Raw genomic sequence first — 21046 nt, 5'->3', positions numbered from 1 at the left:
ATTTTGAGATATTTTTAGCAGTTTCCGTCCAGCAGGACAGAGAGGCTGTGGTGGTGGGAGCAGCCCTGGCTCAGGTGTGCTCATCTGTGGCCATGCACAGGTGGAAGGGGAGGCAGGAAGGATTCCTTGTACCTTTCTCCTCTCTCTGAAACCCTCAGCAGACTGGCAACAACTTCTCTGAAGAGCTTTGAAGTCTTTGGGCTGGAATGTGCTGTTGATATATGGAATCTGTTTTGGATGTATGGAATTTCAGGGGATATTATTCTTCATTATTACTGCAGGCTGAAGTTGCACTCGAAAAGTGTGGAGTTAAATTCAGTTAAATAAAGAGGCAAGGATATTTTTCTGTCTCATACACACATCCCTCTTACTATGAAGTAGTACAGTTACTGGAGGGTGCTATTAAATATGATTTCTAAGACCAGATTTCTAAGACATTTATTAGACCAGAAGAAGGTTATCCTAGAGGACTCATTTTCTTATCCTAAATAGCTTTACTCCTAGCTTTTAAAATGCATGCTTGCAGTCAATGAAAGCCCTCACAAAGGAAGTTTTCTTTTAGATTAAAAAAAAACCCAAAACAAGGCATGGAAACAGAAGTAATTTGGAGGCCTGGTGGAAGGTCAAGCTCAATTTGAATTCTGGAGGACGTGTTCTAGGGCTGATAAGAAAGAACACAGAGCTGACAGATAAAGCTGTTTATTTGTGGAGGAATACAGCAGTGTTCATTGAGAAAATGTAAAAACAATCCACACACTCCCATGTGGGCAAACGTGAGGCAGATGCACAAATTAATCTGGGTAATAAGACCTGTTTTTTCTGACAGCCCATGGGCAGATGTGGGGAGGTGTTTCAATTAATGAGGAAAATATCCTCACACATTAGGAAACATTCCTTTTTATGCTATAAAAAGGGTGTATTCCAGGAAGGAGCTTGGGACCTTCATCCACTGGAGTGGAACCAGGAGCTTTTCTCTTGGAATCATGAGAGTGAGGAAGCCAAATACCCCAGCAGTGTGAGGTGTGGCCACATGCACAGCTTCCCATGGTATCAGATGGGACACAGGATTTTGTCTTTCTCTGTGAGGATGCAGAATTTGCCACTTTGTGCCCTGTTGTGTCCTCACAGCTCTGATGTTTCCTAATGGTGGGGGCTGCTGCTGGTGCTGGAAGGTCATGGATTAGCAGCTGGGAAAGGAAAAAAAAAAAAAAAAACAAAACAAACCTGAAGGAACTTTTCAGCTCATAAAGCTTTTATGAGCTGAAAAATGCTTGTGGGGGTGTTGTTTAACAGTGGTTGAGGGGATGCTGGAAACATAACTCCTGTCTGAATCAGGAGTAATTTGCACACCTGTGTTTTTTGGAGACATTTAAAAGTCTTTATTTACTGAATAAGTTTCAAAGTGCTTGTTGGACCCTGGGACTCACACCAGCTCTGTCTGGTTTCTTGTCCCCTCCAGCTTTGAAGAGAACAAAATTGCAGGAACTTGTGCTTTGTGGATATGGAATTTTATGGAAAGAGGTTACAAACCTTTGTGTTTCAACATGTAATTCTCTGACATGCATATTTCTGTCTTAGCAGTGTGAGAGGGCATGTGAAATTTGAATGAAATGCAGGATGGTAATGAGTCATAGTCATAAACCTTAACAAAGGAGGCAGAATAGAGTCTTTTCAGGTCCATCTTAGGCCTTGCCTTAAAATTCATTTAATCTTCTTGTCTTCACAGCTTCTTCTGGAGGGCTGTCAAAGATCGTCATAACTCTGTTTAAGCCTGATTCTAATATCTAGCCTGAATTGCTCCTTGGCCAGTTTATACCCATGTTTATTCTTGCCAGCATTGTCTTTAGCCTGAATAGGTCTTTTTTCTTCCTGACACTTATCCCTTGATACTTTTATTCCTCTGCTCAGTGGCAGAGAATGACCACATCCCCTTGTTCAGCCCCCGTTTTTGGTAACTCCTGAGGGGGTGTGTGCGTGGGAGAGTGGGAATATGCTGGTGCTGTACAGGGAAGGAAGATGCTAGCTCTGCCCCAGGGGCTGGGGGTGTTGGGATGACCAGAGCAGAGGAGGGACAGGAGCAGCAAGCCTCACACTGCCTCTTCCGGGCATTGCAAGAGACAGCCCAAAAGTTTGCAGCATCCAGGTTTGCATGTCTCTTCATCTCTACCCACATTGTTCTCCTTTAAGATGTTTCATTTGTGCTTGCTGGCAAATGATCTCTCTGGACACCATTATTTGTGGTATGCACACACGTGCTACGTGCAATTTTTGGTGTGCCTTTTTTGCTATTTATTGTGTTAGAGAGACTTCTGCTGAAGGGGAAGATACTTTGCCTTTTGCGTGCTGAAATCACCATTTGTTTTTTCCCCAAATGAAGGGTATATGCTACTGAAAGCCATGCTTTCTTTATAGGACCTATTTCAAACCAAGGTTTACTCTAAGGAAAGCTGCTGCCTTACAGATAGGCTGACCTGAATTGATTTCTGGTGGGATCTTGAAGCAAGAGCAAAAGTGGCCTCACATGGGCAGGACCGACTTCCCAACTTATTAAATGCAAAATCTCCTTTTATTTTTTATTTCCTTAATGGAGGGCTAGGCTTGTTTCCTTATCAATTGTCATGTTCTAAACTTTATTTCCCAGGGAAGCAGGTCTGACGAGTAATTTTCACATCCTGAATGACCAAACTCTCTGTATTATTCAAAAAACCTGATGTAGAGACAGCCACGTTCTTCCTGTGCCTGCAGTGACTGAAGTGTTAAATGCTGAGTAAGGTGGCCAGATCCTGATATCATCTTCCCCAGTGTAATTACACCACAGTAATTCCAATGAGGTGATTGAGAGCAGAACTGTGGTGGGGATATGGGGATAATAGGTATCACAATGTCTTCATAACACTTTGCAGATTCTGGGTCATTGTATAATTTGGTGGTTATTTTTCTTCAGAACACGTTTGAGTTCATTCCAAACTGGTAGATCTGTTGTTTAACTAAACCAGTTGGGGATTTTCTATATTAGAATACTCTTTTTATTTTTATTTAATCTGGTGTTATGGAGGGCTTTTTAAAATAGGTTATACACCATCTTATATACATTGTATTTAAAATAGAACAGCAGTGATGCCTTGTATGAAAGCAAAACTAATAACCAAGTAATTTTAATAAATTCAAGCTTATTTTGCACTTCTCCTTTTTTCAAAACAAAGGAAAAACAAAAACAAATCAACCCCACCAACTCCATATCCAACAGAGCTGAAACTTGACAGAAATTTTCACAGGAAGCTAAAACTGAATTAACAAATGGTCTTTAGGCCACTATTGCTGGCTCTTCCTGAAGAAAGACTTATTATAGGACAATAATTTCTCTTTCCACATTCCTTTCTAGACTTCCATAGATACAAGGAACAGTGCCCTCACATTAAATACTGTTCAGAGGATGCCTACACATTCCCTGCTGTTTTTGCATTGTATCCAAGGAGACGTCTCAGATCTAGACATAGGGATTACACATTTCCAGCTTTCTTGTAGCTCTTTGTTTATTCATGAGAGAAATGAAGGAATTTTATTCATAGGTACAATGTAGTTTTTCATACTTCTGTTGTGAAGAACAGGAATCCTTTTAGAGGTTGTGTTTACATGTGGAGAAAACTTTAAAAAGCCTTACTGCAGACAAGATGAGCTGTCTTTTACATGGTGATACAATATGACTTAATTTTTTGAGGAAAGTGTTTTTCCGTACCAAAGTTTTCTGAATATGTCCAGATTGCAATTTTTTTAGTATGGAATTTTCAATGGTCTTTTTTTGCTCAGTTTAATGAGTGGATTAATCCTTGCTAATCCAGCCAGTCTTTTAAAATCTTCTTCGTTTTTTGAAGTGGTTAAGTGATAAATTTGATCAATAGTATACAAAATACCCACTGGTGTATTTCAGAATATTTTCCTGCCACAAGTGAGGATGTGTGCAGGGAACACGTTGCTGAAGTTATCAATCTTTCTTTATGGAATAATTTTTTCTTCCAAGCTGGTCAGTTCTTTAGGACTTTTCTGACAACCCTTGTATTACTGCTTTTCTTAAGTGTGGAGAACTCAGTATGAAAACTTCCTGCTTCCTGAGGAGGAGAAAAGCAGTTGGAATTTCATTCCTGGTCAGGAGTGTCTTTCAGTAGTCCCTGCCTGCCTAGGTATTACCTCTGCTATATTTCATTGCCTTTTTGATACCCATCATTAGCTCAAATAGTGCACAAGAAATAATAGTTTTGAACTTCAAACCATACTCTTGGATTTTACACATAGCACCTCATCAAGCAGGAATCCCATAGTTTCAGTGGGAGGTTTTTTGGCATTAGAAAAGGAATTTCCACATATTTAATGGTTTGTTTTTTTGTTTTTTTTTTTTTTTTTGTTTTTTTTTTTTTTTTTTGCCAAAATAGCAGCAAAGAATGTGCCTATATGTACACAGAGTATCACTGAGATTTTTGATTGTATTTGATCGTGGGTTTTTTTTCTAAACCATTGCTTTTTTTTCTTGAAAGTGGTGAGTAAAATGATTCTGGGCTTACTTATATATTCACCTCTCTGGCTTGTAGTGAGTTTCCAGTCACATGTCTAGTTAAATATTGAATTGTTAAATTCATGAGTCCTCGGGAAATGCTGTGGACACTTGGTCCAACTGACAGGACCAAGGATTAACCCAAAATGTTCTTCAGACAAGTATTTGTTCACACTTTAGGCGAATTGATTCACTTCTTGAACTATATATATAATTTTTTTTTTCAGTTTATTGTGACCACATATAGAGCCTATCAGGTGTGAACTAATTCTGCAGCAATATTACCATCTTAGCATGGGATGGAGTTTGTGGCTGTAGTTTATAGCCAAAAATATGTCTCCCTCTGCTGATATTTAGTGGTGCAGTAACATTACCACAGCAAGGCATCTATTTTTAGCTGTAGTTGGTTTAAATCCTTTGTTCTCAAGCACTGTCCAACAGAAGTGTCTTTTCCAAAAAAACCCCAAGTGTTTCTAAAAACAAATTAATATTTTTCCAGAACAAATGTTCCAGTTTTGCCAGGGAAAAACAGAACAAAGCAGAAAAGAAAACTGAGACAAAAAAAGTTACTAAAAGAAAAAATTATGTGATTCTATGGTTAAACAAACACTCATGTTCTGTAGGCACTGTTTGAAATTGTGTCTGGTAGAGAGACACATTTGTGTCACTCCAGCTGCAGCAGAGGGGAGCTTACAGACTTATGTTGATATAACTGACAACCTTTGGTTTATCGCTAGGCTGCTTCAGGTGTTTTATAACCAAAACAATTTTATTAACCCCTGTAGATATTTTTTAAAATTTTTCTGTTGATTTTTATTTTCTTCAGAAGTAAAGGATGATACTGAGAATAATCAATTAAAGTTTTGCAGAATCCATTCTGAATCTTCTGAGTAATATATGCAAAGTACAAGACTCAGATCTATATGCAAAAGTGTTTGTGCCACATATGTCAATATCTATGTATATAATCACCCTAATTATGTATTCTAAAACTCACTTGCATTTAAGAAGTTATGAAGATACTGCAGTACATTGAGCTATCACTGCCACTTTTGTAGCAACTCAATTAATTTTGCAAATGCAGAAAGGTCTGGGACAAGACTGATTTGCCCCAAACAAAATTTTAGTCATATTTCAATGAAACTTAAAAAAATATATTTGTCAGGGGAAAACCTTGTGTGTTGCCACATGACTAATAGCTCAAAATAATGCCCCAAAAGAGCAGGGACTCAGGGACTGCAGCTACAGAATGTGATTTTGGATGGCTGCTGCATGACCAGTGGGCAGCCCTTCCCTTCCCTTCCCTTCCCTTCCCTTCCCTTCCCTTCCCTTCCCTTCCCTTCCCTTCCCTTCCCTTCCCTTCCCTTCCCTTCCCTTCCCTTCCCTTCCCTTCCCTTCCCTTCCCTTCCCTTCCCTTCCCTTCCCTTCCCTTCCCTTCCCTTCCCTTCCCTTCCCTTCCCTTCCCTTCCCTTCCCTTCCCTTCCCTTCCCTTCCCTTCCCTTCCCTTCCCTTCCCTTCCCTTCCCTTCCCTTCCCTTCCCTTCCCTTCCCTTCCCTTCCCTTCCCTTCCCTTCCCTTCCCTTCCCTTCCCTTCCCTTCCCTTCCCTTCCCTTCCCTTCCCTTCCCTTCCCTTCCCTTCCCTTCCCTTCCCTTCCCTTCCCTTCCCTTCCCTTCCCTTCCCTTCCCTTCCCTTCCCTTCCCTTCCCTTCCCTTCCCTTCCCTTCCCTTCCCTTCTTCCCTTCCCTTCCCTTCCCTTCCTTCTTCCCCCTTTTCTACACCACTGTCTGTTTTAGAGCTTGAACTCTGAAATATTTTTGGGCTTTATTTTTGCCACATAAAATTCCTCTCGTGGGACGAATCAAGAAAGAAAAATTTACTACATGCCTTGTACATAAACTAACCTTTATTACTCCTAAAATAATATGATGTCGATCTATTTTTTTTCCCAAACTGCCACATTAAGGACTCTACTGTAAAGTTTTTTTTTCCCCTAATGCGAAGTGGTTCGGTATTACTGGAAAAAGGAAGAGGGGAAAGAATATTCCTTTCAGCCCTGAGCAGCCACAGGTGCAGTCAAAGTGTGGGCATATGCTTTGAGATTCTAAGTGTAGTATTAAGACTTTTGCCCAAATTTATGTTGTGGTAAGTTAATTTTTGATTCCTCATGGAGGGGGGACACTCTCTCCCCATATTGGTAGGGCCAGAACTGGTTCTTTCTTATGCCAGCTGTGTCATGGCAGAAACATTTGAGTTTCTCCCAGTTAGCAGGATGTAAATGTAATGAAGCGATGGTGGTGAAGTGGGACTGGAAGGCCCAAAATTCATTCATCTCAGTCTTTCCACCTCATGTCATGGAATATCACGCATGAAATAATGGATGAAGTCATTCTGGTGAGCAGTTGCTCTTTCCCAACCAGCTTTTCCTGCAGAGTTGGACTTCCCTCTACACACACCCAGACACACCAGCTAAGTCAGATACAGTCTGACTTCTTGCTTTGTTTTGGGTTCCATCTGGAGGAAAATGATTTATTGCAGGCAGTTGTTTGGGTTTGGGTTGTTTAGCCCTGCAGAGCTTTAGAATTGTCTTCTCTGTAGGCAGTGAGAGAAATGTTGTCATTGGAAGGATGCTCACGCCCAGGACTGCTCAGGAGGAGGCACCACGAGCTGGAGTAGTGTTTTGTTAGTGACATATTGGAGCAGAAAGGAAGTGGGAATGACCGCCCTCAGAATGTTGCATGACAAATATCCAGGCATTATCCAGGAAGCTGTACGCTGCCCCGTGCTGGGGCTCAACCTCGACACGGCAAAGCTGCCATTTTTAACAACTTGACATTTCACTCTGTCTGCTTCTTTTTAACAAATTTATTGTCGGGTGGAGGAGAAAAACAAAGGAAACACCAGGAATTGCCAGAGGGCTCTGTGATATGCTTTTATAATAATAAAACAGTTCCTTTCTTTCTGACATGGTTTCTGCATCATCCTGTCTGCTGCTTTGGAGTTTGGCAGGGCTGAGTGAGCCCAGAGCCCTCTGCAGAGCAGATGTCCACCTAAGTGACATCCACTTTCCACAGGTGCCTCTGGCTATGGCCAGCAGCTCCAGCCTGGGGTCCTGTCTGTAAAAAGGCTGCAGGGCAGGAACATGCCAGAAAGTGATACTCATGGATTTTGCATGAAAACCCCCAAATATGGTAAAGCAGATGGACTGGATAAGCGAATTTCAATAGGCAAGACTGACCACCCACCTTGAATCACTTTCAACTCCTACCCAGCCAGCTGTGCAAAAGTCACTCCTTACAATTACTTTCTTCCAGAAGTTTACCTGAATAGTTGAGACTTTTATGCAAGGTAAATTTATATATATGTGTGTAATGTAATAATGTCTTTTGACTCTCAGAGTGGTAACAAAACATAAATTTTGATAAAATTTAGAAGGTTAAAAAAAACCCCCTAAACAATCCAAGCCTCAAATTATTGAAACCTGCCCTACATCCTTAAGGATTTTTACAGAGAGCCAAAGTTAACAAAATTTTAGAAATATATATGTCCAGCTGGGAAACATTTTAAAGTAAATTAAATAAAACCTTTTGTTTATTTAGAGTGAACAGTAATCAAGGCCTGGATTTTACAAGACCCTGTCATCTATACTACTCATGTTAATGTGAGGTAGAAGGATTAAAAGAATCAAAAATTTAATTATTTCTGGACTTTTTTAGTTTTTTAAAATTTTTTGGCTTAGGTGTGTATAATAGTAGCCATATTTCTTTAATGCCTTAGACCAACTTCTTGGCAGTATTCCTACTTTTTCCTGAAGAGGAGAAGGGGTATGCCTGGAGCACTGTTGCACTTTGACCATGCTTAGGTGAGATAATGATACTACAAGATGGCACAAGTTAGAGGAATTGCATATTCCAAAAGCTGACACTTGAAATTTTGGAAATTCATCAGAAAATATCTGTATTTCAAAATTTTTTATTTATTTTTTTTTTTTTTTTTAATTCAATGAAAAGAACAATATGCATTTAAAAAATACCCAACAAAATCAAACCTCTTCTGTGAAGCAAATCAGTCCAAAAGATGTTATCAGATTGATTTATTTCTGTAAAATTGAATGGTTTTGTCCCAATTTGAATATAATATCTTAAGGGGAAAGAACACCCTGCTTAATAGAAATGTTTGAATTTTTTTTTTTTTTTTTTGTATTGGGGACAGCTTTTCAAATCCTTTTTATATTTCCTCAGCATGCTTTTAAAACAGAATATATTCAATGAAACTGACACATTCCTGTGGAATTGGTTGAGGTTTTGGATTTTTATTCTTGCTGTAAGAGTTTCAGCAAGCCATGGTCATAAAGCTGCTCAAATCCACGCAGACTGCAGATCAGGTCCCTGGCAGAGCTGAGGTTTAGGGGAGTCAGGGCATGACATGAAGGTGACATAAACCCAGGGTGTGAGGCTTCACTGTTTTTTCAGAGGGCTTGAACCATCTCCACTCTCTCCTGCTTTGAGGACTCCTCGTTGTTTTCCAGGTGAAACAGAGTGTGGATTTTAGCTGTCCATGGGCTTTCTCTGGTGGGTAACCTTTGTGATCCCACCATGAGCATCCCAAAAATGTGCAGGGGTTTTGAAACAGCTCAATAAAGCCATACATGTGTTTTATCAATGTCTTCATAGAACCACAGAAAACTGGATGGTTTGGGTTGGGATGGAGTTAAAGCCCATCCATTCCACCCCAGCCATGGCAGGGACACCTTGCACTGTGCCAGGCTGCTCCCAGCCCCAGTGTCCAGCCTGGCCTCGGGCACTGCCAGGGATCCAGGGGCAGCCCCAGCTGCTCTGGGCACCCTGTGCCAGGGCCTGCCCACCCTGCCAGGGAACAATTCCTGATTGCCAGTGTCCCATCCAGCCCTGCCCTGTGGCCCTGGGAGCCGTTCCCTGTGTCCCGTCCCTCCAGCCCTCGGCAATTGTCTCTCTCCATCTTTCCTGCAGCCCCTCCAGGCCCTGCAAGGCCACCCTGAGCTCAGCCCAAAGCTTCTCCTGCCCAGGTGAGCAATGGCAGCTGTGCCAGCCTTTCCTGCCGGCAGAGCTGCTGCGTCCCTCTGCTCATCCTGGAGCCTCCTCTGTGCTCCCTCCAAGAATAACATTTTAATCTTGATAAAACTCTGTTGAAGCCAACCCCAAAAAAGTTATGCTTATCAAGTGCAGGAAATAATTTGACTAATGCAGACTCTTTGATTTTCCATGCAAACCTGTCTCGTGGTTATGGGTTCTTGATGGTGAACATTAAAGATTTGGAGTTAGTGTCACATTATGCAATGAACTACTTTCAAAACAAAGAGTACAAAATGGTTTTAGACTTCTAACTAAAATATCTTTTTTTAAAATTTCCTATTTAGCTGTATTCTTGTCAAAATATAGGGCCTGATTTAAAGCCCATAGAACATTTTATATGTCTCATGGCTTTATCAGACATCTAGTCCTTTTACAAAAGACTGAACTGCACTACTGCTCACAAAAAACTGAGCATGTGGCTCTGAAGAAATAAGTGGACAAATTGCAGAAGTGTGAAATTCCATTATCTGCAGGATGCTAGATTAGATGTTAAGCGCCCCATTTTGAAAGGAACTTCACAAAGCCATAAGTCTTCTGAATGAAATATTTTGTGTTTCTAATGTTTGGAAAACATCATAATATGTTTTCTATTTAATTCCCTATTAATTCTTCTTCAGATGCTAATCTGATGGATTTTGAGAGAGAAAATGCTTTTTACTGCCTGCCCCCTCAAAGATAGTCTTGGAAAAGCTCTTTGTAGAATATTAAAAGTCTTCCCAAGAAAAGAAATATTGCTGCATGTTACATGTTTTTGGATGTGTGCAGATGTTATCTTGTGCACCACTAACAGGGAGGCAACTTTTCTGTTTGACCCACTGAAAAACTGACGTGGGTTTGGAACCAGCCATGATGGATTGGAAGGGTTGTAACTTGAGAATTAATGACACCTTGGTCCGTGGCTTTGTGGTTATGTGCAGTAGCAGGCTAAAATCACCCTGTAGCCAGAGGGATTTCCATTTCTTACATGTAAGAACTTTTACTGAGATAAATGCCTGCTTCCTGCAGGTCATTTAGAACATCCTAGATGTATTAAATGGATTAAGAAACAGTCCAGGCTGGATATACCTATCCTTTCCATCTCCATTCCAGTGCATACCTCATCACTTCCCTCCAAGAGAGGCTCTGCTGATAAATCTCTCCCAGGACTTGTTTGGGTTGGCACTCTGAGCTGACAACCCTTGGCTTTTTCTCCTTTTTAGCTACTTGTTTTCACTTTCCTTCACTTGGAGCCAGAATAATAAAGCACCTCTTTGAAAAAGGGCTCCTTTTGGCTTGTTTTCCATGAGCTATTGATAAGCAAACTCCTTCCCTTTAAGGTTCTGGCTTCATCTCTTTTTTAGTAGTCTTTGGTCTGTATGTGTTTACCTGCAGCAGGAATGGGTGTGAAATAAGCAGTGGCAGCATAACTCAGTGGCATCTGGGCAGTTTAAAACTAATTCAAGTGTCTGTGTTCCTGCCCTCGGGGTCTAACAAACCAGTTCAACAGAAAAAGACTTTTTCCTCTATATTAATTATATCTCTAGTATCTATATTTTACGGTAGGTGTTCATCCCAGTGTCTTATACCCAGTTGACAAGGATGTGAGCCACATCTTTATGTAGATTATTTGCCATCTCAGGAGTTATGAAGCATTTTTCATTGCTCTTAACCCTGAGCGACCTGAATGCTAACACAGGATAATCAAACCTGTAGGAAGGAAAAGAATTTCTAATTAAAAACAAAAATTAAAAAGCCAAATCAATTACATTCCTTACCATCTCCTGAAAAGCTCGTTATTTTTTCTTTGGAAAAAAACCCCAAAGCATTTAAAGAAAAACAAACCAAAGATACTTATTATTTAATGAAAGAGCCTCCTGAAAGTTTATATCATAAAGTTTATATCATACCTTTTGCTAAGGTTCTTTTATGTGGATTGTTGTGGCAAGTGAGATCTTGAAAAAGCTAACAAAGTAAAAGCAGGGTCTGATAGAGATCTCTGCATGTGTAAGAATTTGTGTTTGTCTTCTAGGTGAATTTGGAACAGATGTTGTTCACTAAATTTATTGTCTACCATCAATGACTTAGTGTGAGTTACTGATTTGAGGGACTCCCAGGTGTGCACTGCTGCAAAAATTCTGCACTGTTGGTCAGGACTTGTTAGTCACGGTGCCTTCCTACAAATTACAGCCCATCCAGTCCCATCCAGACTTTATAATTTTTTTTTTTTCTTTAATGTAGAATTTCTGTGCAAAGCTGCATGCTTTGTTTCATGGTCTTAATTGCTGTGTGTGAAATCATAATTAATCTTTATGGCATACCCGTCCATACACCAGGTTGTTTATGCACATCCCTCCTTCAGCTGTTCACACAGCTCAGGGCATCTTTCCTGGCCATTCACATTTCTGTGTGTGGTTCTCTGGTTCTTTGTGTGGGTGCAGTTATTTTATAGCGAGTTTGCCAAAAATCACAAACTCTCAGAGCTCCCTATCAGCTCTGTCTTTGCCATTCCTCTCTCACTGACTGAATTCCCATGGGTTTCTGCATGCACAGATTTGAAAGGAAGGTGTGAAATTCAGTCTCAATTTAAACTTCTGCTTTCATGAAGGCATGGTTTCTCAGTATGTGTATTTCTCAGGGTGGCTTTTTGCTGAAATTAATGGATTCTGAAAGGGTTGTTATTAGACATGCTCCTCGAAGTCATGCTGCCAGTCTTGGAGAGATTACCAAATTGCTGCTTTTCACAAAATTTGAAAGGGAGATCTGGGAGAGCTCAAGTAAATGGTTGCAGAAAATTTATTCTTCTGTGGCATTGGGCAGCCTTTTTAATATTTCTAATTTACTAGAAAAAAGTATTCATTCTTTACAAGCATTGCACAAAATAACTCCCAACAAGCACACATGAGGGAGAGAGAAGAAATCTCAGTTCTGTAGCCATCTAATAGAGCTGTCATAGCACATGGTAAACACCAGGCTTCTCTGGGCAATGTACAACAGCCAAGCAGGCACAAGGTTAAAAACAACCTTTTTTTGGTTGCACTGGGAGCCCTGAGCTTAGTGTTGTACAAATTTGACATTGTAGTTGAAATAAACAATGCTGAAGGTGATTTATTCTCTGTATTCTTCATCTGGAGCTTTAGCAAAGCTGAGATCCAGTAATACTTCATGAGTTTAGCTGTAAACACAGCATGAGATATTAGAACATTAATTCTCAATGGAGTTGCAGTGACCTTTTCAAAACCAAATTGAAGTCAATTTGCACGCACAAGCCAGCCCAGGCCAAAGAATCACAAACCTTTTGTAGTGCTTAGTGTCAGTTTCATTTGATTGACTACATTCTTTTCCAGAATGATCACCTGATGACTCTGTCTCTGAGGACTCAGTAGTCACAGAGGTTAAATTATTTTCATAGGTAGGGGAATTGTTTCAAATTGATGAAGTGCTTTACCTCAAGTTCTCATTGTTTTATGACTTAGATACTTTAGTTTATGACTTGTAGATAGTTTTAGTGAGGAAGATTTGATTTAAGAGTTGAGCTGTGTCACGTAGTGCAGATATTTTTTCAGGAAGCAGTGGTTGCTGACAGTGCTCTAAGGCAGGAGTCCTGTTAATTGGTTCAGATCCTCTCCTGGCAGATGTGGGCAAAGCTCCACTGGCCATTCCAGTTTGTACCAGCAAGAAAGTAATCCCCTCTGGCCAAAATGGTTATAATCATGGATCCAGAAGAAAGAAACACTCATGCAGTAGGATTTCAGCACAAGGTTTCCAATTTCAAGTCAGTTGGCCAAGCTTGAAATATGGGGCTTTTTTCTGAGTCTGTTGTAGCCTTTTTTTTTTTTTTTTTTTTTTTTTTTTTTTTTTAATTTCATTTTAATTAGTATGGCTTCCATTGTCTGGAACAGAAGGTTAGAAGTAATGTTTGTGCTGAAAGGGGCAAGTTTAAAAAATGTCTATGGAATTTGGGATCATAAATCTTGGAGGAATTCATGAGGCTTTATGCAGCTAAAATCTTGTCTTCTTAATCTTCTTTCTTCCTCTTTATCTGCCTGGCCACCTGGGAAAAAACTGTGAGAGGTTTGCAACTTGTACAAGTATGTAAATAATTCAGAGTTATTGGTAAACAGAAGAAAATCACTGGACTTCAGTCATGTTACCCTCTGAGTGGGAGTTGACCTTTGAATCTGTGATATTTTTTCTTATTTGCTGCATAATGCTTTAAAATTCCAAAAGCAACAACTTTGTAAAGCAAGACTTTATTCACTGACCTAGGGTCCAAGTCTAGTGAAGAGTGATTAGTGATTGATGTAGATGTTATGGTGTTCCTAGTAATTTGAATTATTCTATACTAAAATGAAAAGTGAGATGCAGAGGGAGTTTTTTGATGTCTTATTTTATTTTAGACTTTGCTTTGCTTAGCTTTGTCTAGGTTCAGTAATTGCTGGAGGTTAGTTAGTGTCTAAATCCCTGGAAGAAGATGCAACAGGTTGGTCTGAAAAATCTTGTCCATTCCTCATCTTTGCTGAAAATGTAGGAGAAGGTAATTCAGGCATGGGTTTGGGACCAAGGACACGTGGTAATCAACAGTACTGAATAATCAACGTGATCCATATGCAGAGAGGCTCCAACTAGAAAGACACACCCCATGGCAGAGTTTAACTTTGTGTCAGCAGAAAAAACACACTGAATTTACAACAAATTGTTGAATTTCAGATTTTTTTGGTTTTGTTTTTTTTTTTTTTTTCCCTCCAATGGATTGTTTGTACTTCGTGTGTGTACTGTTACTTAGGGATTATGAAAAGCTCTCTTTTTCTTGCAGATCACCCGGTGAATGAATTTTTGGATCTGTTCAATCGCCACATGCTTCCTCATGCAATAGATGAAACCCCCATTGATGCAGAGTCAGCTCAGACCGAACCCTGTACTTCAGACTCTGTGCAGGATTCGTCTGAATATATAATACTGGATCCTTTCTTTCCAAACTATGCAGAGTTTGAAGAAGACGAAGACTGTGAAAATACTACTGATGTTACAACTCCTCCAGCTTTGCAGTTCATCAATGGGAAGCAACAAGTTACGAGTGCACCTAAGAGCACAAAAGCTGAGGAAGCGAGGAGTGACCAAATCGAAAGCGTTGCACATTCCAAAAACGTAACCTTTTCTCAAATCAACGGGACAAACACATTTATAATCAATGAATCTGAAGCTTCTGGTACTATGCAACCAAGCAAAGCTGGAGAAGTAATAGGAGCGTTTGAGGTCACACAACCAACTTCAGGGGCTGCAATGTTAGAACCTGTCTATAGTGGGGAGTCTGAAGTTGTGACAACAGATAAATCAATAGCCACCACTTCTTCACACGAGCAGTCTCTGCAAAACAGTAGAGAGACCATGACATGGCAGGGAACTGAGGAGAGCTCTACTAAAGATAACAAAAACCTGCTTTTGATTTCTAGTGAATCCTCTGGAGATGGCTCCACTGAATCTGATCTGTCCACTTTGGTCTTAGAAGCTGTGTCAGGGTCAAGAAAGGAAGATGATGAAAAAAGTTCTGGTATAACGTCTTCTCCTGATGCATTTACTGTGGAAAGTTCTGCTGTAACTGCTTCTCTGGAGGCAGTTTTTATTCCTGCTACAGTAGACAACGTTGTAACTGACCTTATTTCAGAAAAGGCAACCCCTGCTCCAGGAGACCATTATAAAACAACTCTTAAACTTAATGCAAATTCCCCTGTTGAAAACATTCTGGAAACAAGTCATACAGCAAAGCCTGAGATGAGTGCTGCTTCCTTTATTGTTCTGGAAGGCTCTGGAGATGTGAAGGATAGCATCACTGTAACTTCAGCTGTGACAGAGGAAATAGCAGTAACAGAAACACTTTCAATGCAAGACATTTCTTTGGGCTCCAGCACAGCACTGATGAGAGAATTTTCTGTAACGGATTCAGGAATCACCTCTGCTTTGCCCAAAGCCATAAGTACTCCTTATTCTGCTTTTGATCAAAGTCCTCAAGTAACTGCTGCCACCAACTCTGTGTCTGAGCTAATTTCAGAAAAAGCGTTTGCCAGTTCTCCTGTAACTGAAAAGAGTATTGATGATGAAAAAGAAATACACACCACTGTTTATGCAGGTCACCAAAATTCAGCTGCTGCTACAGAGGAACATTTGGATTTGAATGAACTTGGGAGCACTACAAGTGAAGTCAGAACTGTAAGTCAAGAGCCACTCAGAAAAACAGTACCAGGTACCGTAAGTTCTGAAATCAAAAAGGTCACCACCATTCCTCTCTTGAGGGAGAAGAAGCATTTTGTAAATGAAGGATCAGCAGACGAGCCAGCAGACATATTTTCAGGGGGTTCCACAAGCAAAGTGGTAAGTATTGGCTCCCCATTTACTGATCCAGGTTCTGGAGACATAGATTTTATTGTTGAGTCTGCTACTTTGACTTCAGTCCCATTAAGAACTGTCACTGAAACACAAACAGAAATGTATGAAGGAAAAATTTACAGCACAGATGATGCTTCACCAAAGGATACAACAACAGAATACGAAAAACATGCAAGAACAGAGGAATCTGCAGTAACAGTTTTGAGTACTGGGCCAGAGACCTTCACAGAGGGGTCTGGAGTAGAAAGTCAGATGTCCCTGGATATGTTTAGTACCAAAAACCCAGGAGAACTAAACATGGAAACAAAACCAACCTACACAGCTCCTTCTGACATAAAATCTGGTTCCATAAAAGAGATAACATCTCACATTGCACCAGGAATTGAAACTGGAGATTCAGAAACGGGTGAGGCCACATCATCTCCAGGATCTGTGGTCAGTAACAACACTCATGAGGGCTTGGTGACACATGGTACTGGCAGTATGAAAGCAGTAGCTGAGTCTATGGAAAGCAAAGATGCAAAAGTTGGTTCTTCAACTGCCTCCTTGGGCAAGATCTTCCTGATTGAGCATGGCTCTGGAGAAGAATTCAAAGATGGCAGCAGCACCACAAAACTTATGTCTAATGGACCTACGGAAGAAATACTTGGAGGTCATTTTTCAATTACTGACCAGGGATCTGGAGAACCAGACTCATCCACTGGATCGTTTGCAGAGACAGCAGTTGTCCCTACTGGGAGACCAGAAACATGGGAAAAGGATGACAGACAAGCTGTCAGCACAGCACCTCTGGATCTTGCCTCCACTACAGATCCTGACGAGCAGGTCACAGCTTCTGAACAGGAGGTAACCTCCGTGGGGACTGCAGGGGATGTGAGAACTGAGGACAAAACTATTGATGAGCTGACAGTGAGAACTTTTTCTACAAAGATTCCTTTGATGGAAGAGATACATTCTGGGGAAGAGACGCCAAGTGAAATTTCACCAAAAGCTATGCAATCTTCTGAAGAAACAACAACAGACCCATTCTTTAAAAGTACACAGACTAGTCATGAACACCTGGGATTTTTAAATGTTCCAACCCTCAGTCCTTATCTGGAAGAAAAGGAATTAGAAACTGAACCTGTTAAAAAAATACTTTTGCCATTTAATGATGACAGAGTAACTGAGCCTGTAACAATTGAAAGGAAATACATAAGCTCTCCAGTCAAAGTTATAGAGCAAGAGGAAGAGCTGGTGCAAAACATTTTCCCTACAAAAGATATTCCCAGAACATTCCTGACACCTAAGGAAGAAAGACTGTCAAATAACGAGCTCATTGGTGATCCCCTGTTTTCAGGACAGGGGTCAGGAGACGACCTTGCTGTTCTTCCTTCTGTAGTGCCATTTGTTGCCCAAAAAATCAAGAGTACCTCAAGCCCTGAAACTTCTCACCCTGCAGATTTGGGGCCTGAACTTTCCACTGACATGACACAAGACTTTGAGCGAGGAACCACTCCAGCAAGTGTTGAAGTTAATGAAGAAGTCACAAGTGCTGTAGCTGAGCTGCTGCCAGAAACTGAAGACCCATTCCCCACCTCCACGTTCCCCGGTTCCTCAGCTTTAGCAGAAGACAGCTCCAAAAGCTTCATCTCTAAAGAGATTGAAGACACCACACATTATTTTGTTGCAAATGAAGAACCACAGGAAAAGGAAACTGACTATATGAGAGGAGAAAATGAAACAGATAAGACAACACCCACTTCTAAAGCTATTTCTCAAGAGGAAAATTCACATTTTCTGATTAAAGGTGGCACAACTCCTGTATCTGTTATACTGAATGGAACTCCCAGTCCTGAAACAGAGGAACCTCTTGTAACATCAGCAACAAAAACGCCAGGCAGAGTATTACCTGAGGGCTCTGGGGAAGGATCTGGTTGGGTTGGTGTTTCAGATTCATCTTCCCCTGATATGTTTACCCATTTCTCAATACCCACTGGATCCAAAGTAGAACTAAATGATTCATCCAGTGTTCCTGGACGTGTTTTTCCCAAAGTTATGACCACAGAGGCACCGAGAGATGGGTCACAGACTGCAATCACAGGACAAGTGTCCCTCTTTACAGAAGAAACAGAGATTTTGGCAAATCCATCTGCTGCTCATCCAAAGACAGCTTCATCAGAGGAACTAACAAGCGACACTGGGTTATATGAAAAAATTATTCCCATGATTGATGACAAAAGAAGTGTTATATTGAACATTTCTGTTTACGGTGACATTACCCTGATTGAAGAACGACTGCAAACCCCACCAGAAGAAACAATTATTATAGACATGGATCACTCTAAATCAATGCCTGAGGATATAATAAGTGTGCAGACAATGCCAAATCCTGTTACACAGTCAACATATGGCTATGATGATAGCATGACAGCTGAAGGGGAGAAATACTATTCCACTCCCAGGTTTTCCACAGCCAAAGAAAAGACACTTGGATGTGGTGATAATCTTCCTCTGACTACTTCCAGTCCAACAAGTAGAGAGTTGGTAACTTCTGGGCACCGACCAACCTCAGGTGACATGGATTTGGGTTCAGGGAATGACATTAATTTTGCAACAGAAACTCTTACCACCATGGAACTCTCTGAACTGGGCAGTTTCCTTCCTACAGTGCCATCTCTGGTGAGCCCTCAAGGGCCTCATGAGTCTAAACCTGCTGTAACCAGCCCCACAGAAGACACCTATGAGCCAAGTACTTCAGCAAACAACCATGTAATAGCAGATCAAAGTGAAACAATCTCTGGCTTTTCTGGGATGGGCCAAGAAGAGCTGGCTGATAATCAGCCTGTGGTTCCTTCCCTTACACCACTTGTAACTGGTGAGCCAGAAAAGGCTTTGACAACTGGCAAGCTTGAGTTGAGTGTTGTCACCACACAGCCTACATCCCAGCTGACAACTGTGTCACCTACCAAGGGTGCAGGGAATCGTCCTACGGTGTACACCAACACAAAATCAGCATCAGCAGAGTATGAGGAAACAGATCCAGTGAGTTTTTATTCTGTGCCTCAAACTCCTAAATCCTCAGTAACTGTTCATTTAGTAAACAGAGTATCTGAGTACTCTGAGGTAATCATTACGAGCACATCATCATCATCATCATCATCTTCATCATCATCATCATCATCATCATCATCATCATCAAGGGATTCACATCAGTCCAATCATTCATCAGGAAGAATCTTCAAAGAGGTTATTTCTGATATTACAGCAACATATAAACCACCCACTACTGACCTTCTTGACACAACAGAGTCCTCTCTGCTGGAGCTTTCTCCTGAGCCTCTTTCAGACAGCACAAGCACGGAAAGCACTCCTCAGTTTGGTAGGCTTCCAACAGGTGGGACAGAGGAGACAGAAACCCCTGCAACTGATTTAGCTGGTGAGGAAGAAGCTGCTGTTTCTGGAGATTCTCAATCAATACGTGTCTTGCCTACTGCTTTTCTGAATTTTGGAGAAAGAGTGAGCACAGATATTCCAAAAGTCAGCACAACAGAAGTCAAAACTTCCTCAGGAAGAGTCAATAATCCTCGCCAAGAGGAAGACAGGATTACTGAGAGACAGAACCCCTGGTTCGTGTCCACAACTGTTTCAGACTCACCCAACAGCATTGAAAGTGAAGGATTTAAACCTGGCCAGGAAGCAGTTACAATGCTAACCTCGCCTTCCCAGCTTTTGGATGGAGGCACAGAAACACAGGCGGCTTTGTTTGGTCAGGGGGAGATCACAACCATCTCTTCTAACATTGCAACAACCAGCACTGCCCCTGGAAACAGTCCCTACCAAAACGAGCCATCAACACTGAGCTCTGAGGAGCCAAACACTGTGGAAGCTGTGACTTCATCATTTTCCCTTCCGGAAGTCACGAACGGATCAGATTTCGTGATTGGCACCAGTGTGGGTTCAGTTGAAGGCACAGCAGTGCAAATTCCAGGTAACTTCCCAAATATGATCCCTGTCGTGTTATGTGTGTTGTCGTACTTGTGAAGGTGTTGCCTGGGCTCTGGTGAGAGGTGTGACAATCAGAGCTCCGCGTGAAACGACAACGAACCTCGTCACCCTCCAGCTGAGAAATCAGCCTGGTTGTGGCCCCTACAAAGTGGAAGAGCATGGGGGGGTGCCAAAAAACCCAAGCCCAGTGACTTTCCATCGGTGTTTGCATCGTGGAGCTCTGGATCAGACTGGAGGTAACCAGCCAGTTCTAAAAGACAGGAAGGTAACATTGGTTGTGGTAGGGAAATTTGCCAATTTCCAGCAGATGATTTTATCTGATGGTTTTTCTTGTGAGTGTGGTGATAGTTCTTACACATTTGGTTTATGTGAAGGGTTGTTTTTAACATCTTGCAGTTGACTTAGAAAGCAACAAAGCACATTTTAGGGTCAGAATTTTGTATAAAAATGAACTTCTCTTGACCTAGGAGACAGCTTTCAACACAGGAGAAAACCAAGACTTTCTTTTCAGCCTGTCTGTAGCTTTAAGTGGTTGATGCACTGCCAGTCTTTTAAAAATTACAGAACTTTTTGTTAGACATCATTTGCCACAGTATTTTGTTTTCCATGATGGTATTGGGAACCATTTCATCAAATACATGGATGATGCCAGTAGTATCACTTCAATTTATATTTTGTCTAGATACAGCTGAGGAAAGAAGTGGACTGGTCTGATTTTATAGGTTTACTATTATTTTTCCTCAAATAATCCAGATAGCTGGCAATTTGAAAATGTTTACTGTGGAAATATCCAGTCTGTAGAAGGATAAACAGACAGCAAACACACAAAAACCACCATTAAGGTGCTTAACAGAGTCCTACATTTGTGACTTTCAGTGAAGCAATCCTAAAACACGCACCCTATTGAATGGATGGGATCAGATCCTTTCCAAAACCTCCAAAGTGAAAACCTTAATTTCTTAATTACAATCCTAAACTTTTGCACATAGGATTTTCTTCTGGAGTCTTTCAGCTCGACCTTCTGCATTCCCATGCCTAGACAGGGA

General features: G+C 41.0%; 1 protein-coding gene across 9 annotated transcripts in view; it reads left to right on the top strand.

Annotated features, from left to right (window-relative positions):
* Positions 1–21046, top strand: part of VCAN (versican) — a 98437-nt gene that overhangs the window by 50742 nt on the left and 26649 nt on the right. For 7 of the 9 annotated variants that reach the window (XM_068176464.1, XM_068176470.1, XM_068176471.1 and 4 more), the window contains one exon: positions 14446–19983. The exons of the other annotated variants lie outside the window; for them this stretch is intronic. In XM_068176464.1, coding sequence (XP_068032565.1) covers positions 14446–19983 — 5538 coding nt within the window. The remainder of the gene's footprint in view (positions 1–14445; positions 19984–21046) is intronic. 9 annotated transcript variants of the gene reach the window in all.

This window comes from Anomalospiza imberbis, chromosome Z, assembly GCF_031753505.1.
Source record: "Anomalospiza imberbis isolate Cuckoo-Finch-1a 21T00152 chromosome Z, ASM3175350v1, whole genome shotgun sequence".
Classification (NCBI taxonomy): Eukaryota; Metazoa; Chordata; class Aves; order Passeriformes; family Viduidae; genus Anomalospiza; species Anomalospiza imberbis.
The sequence above is the reverse complement of the archived record's forward strand: the minus strand, read 5'-3'. Positions and strand labels throughout refer to the sequence as shown.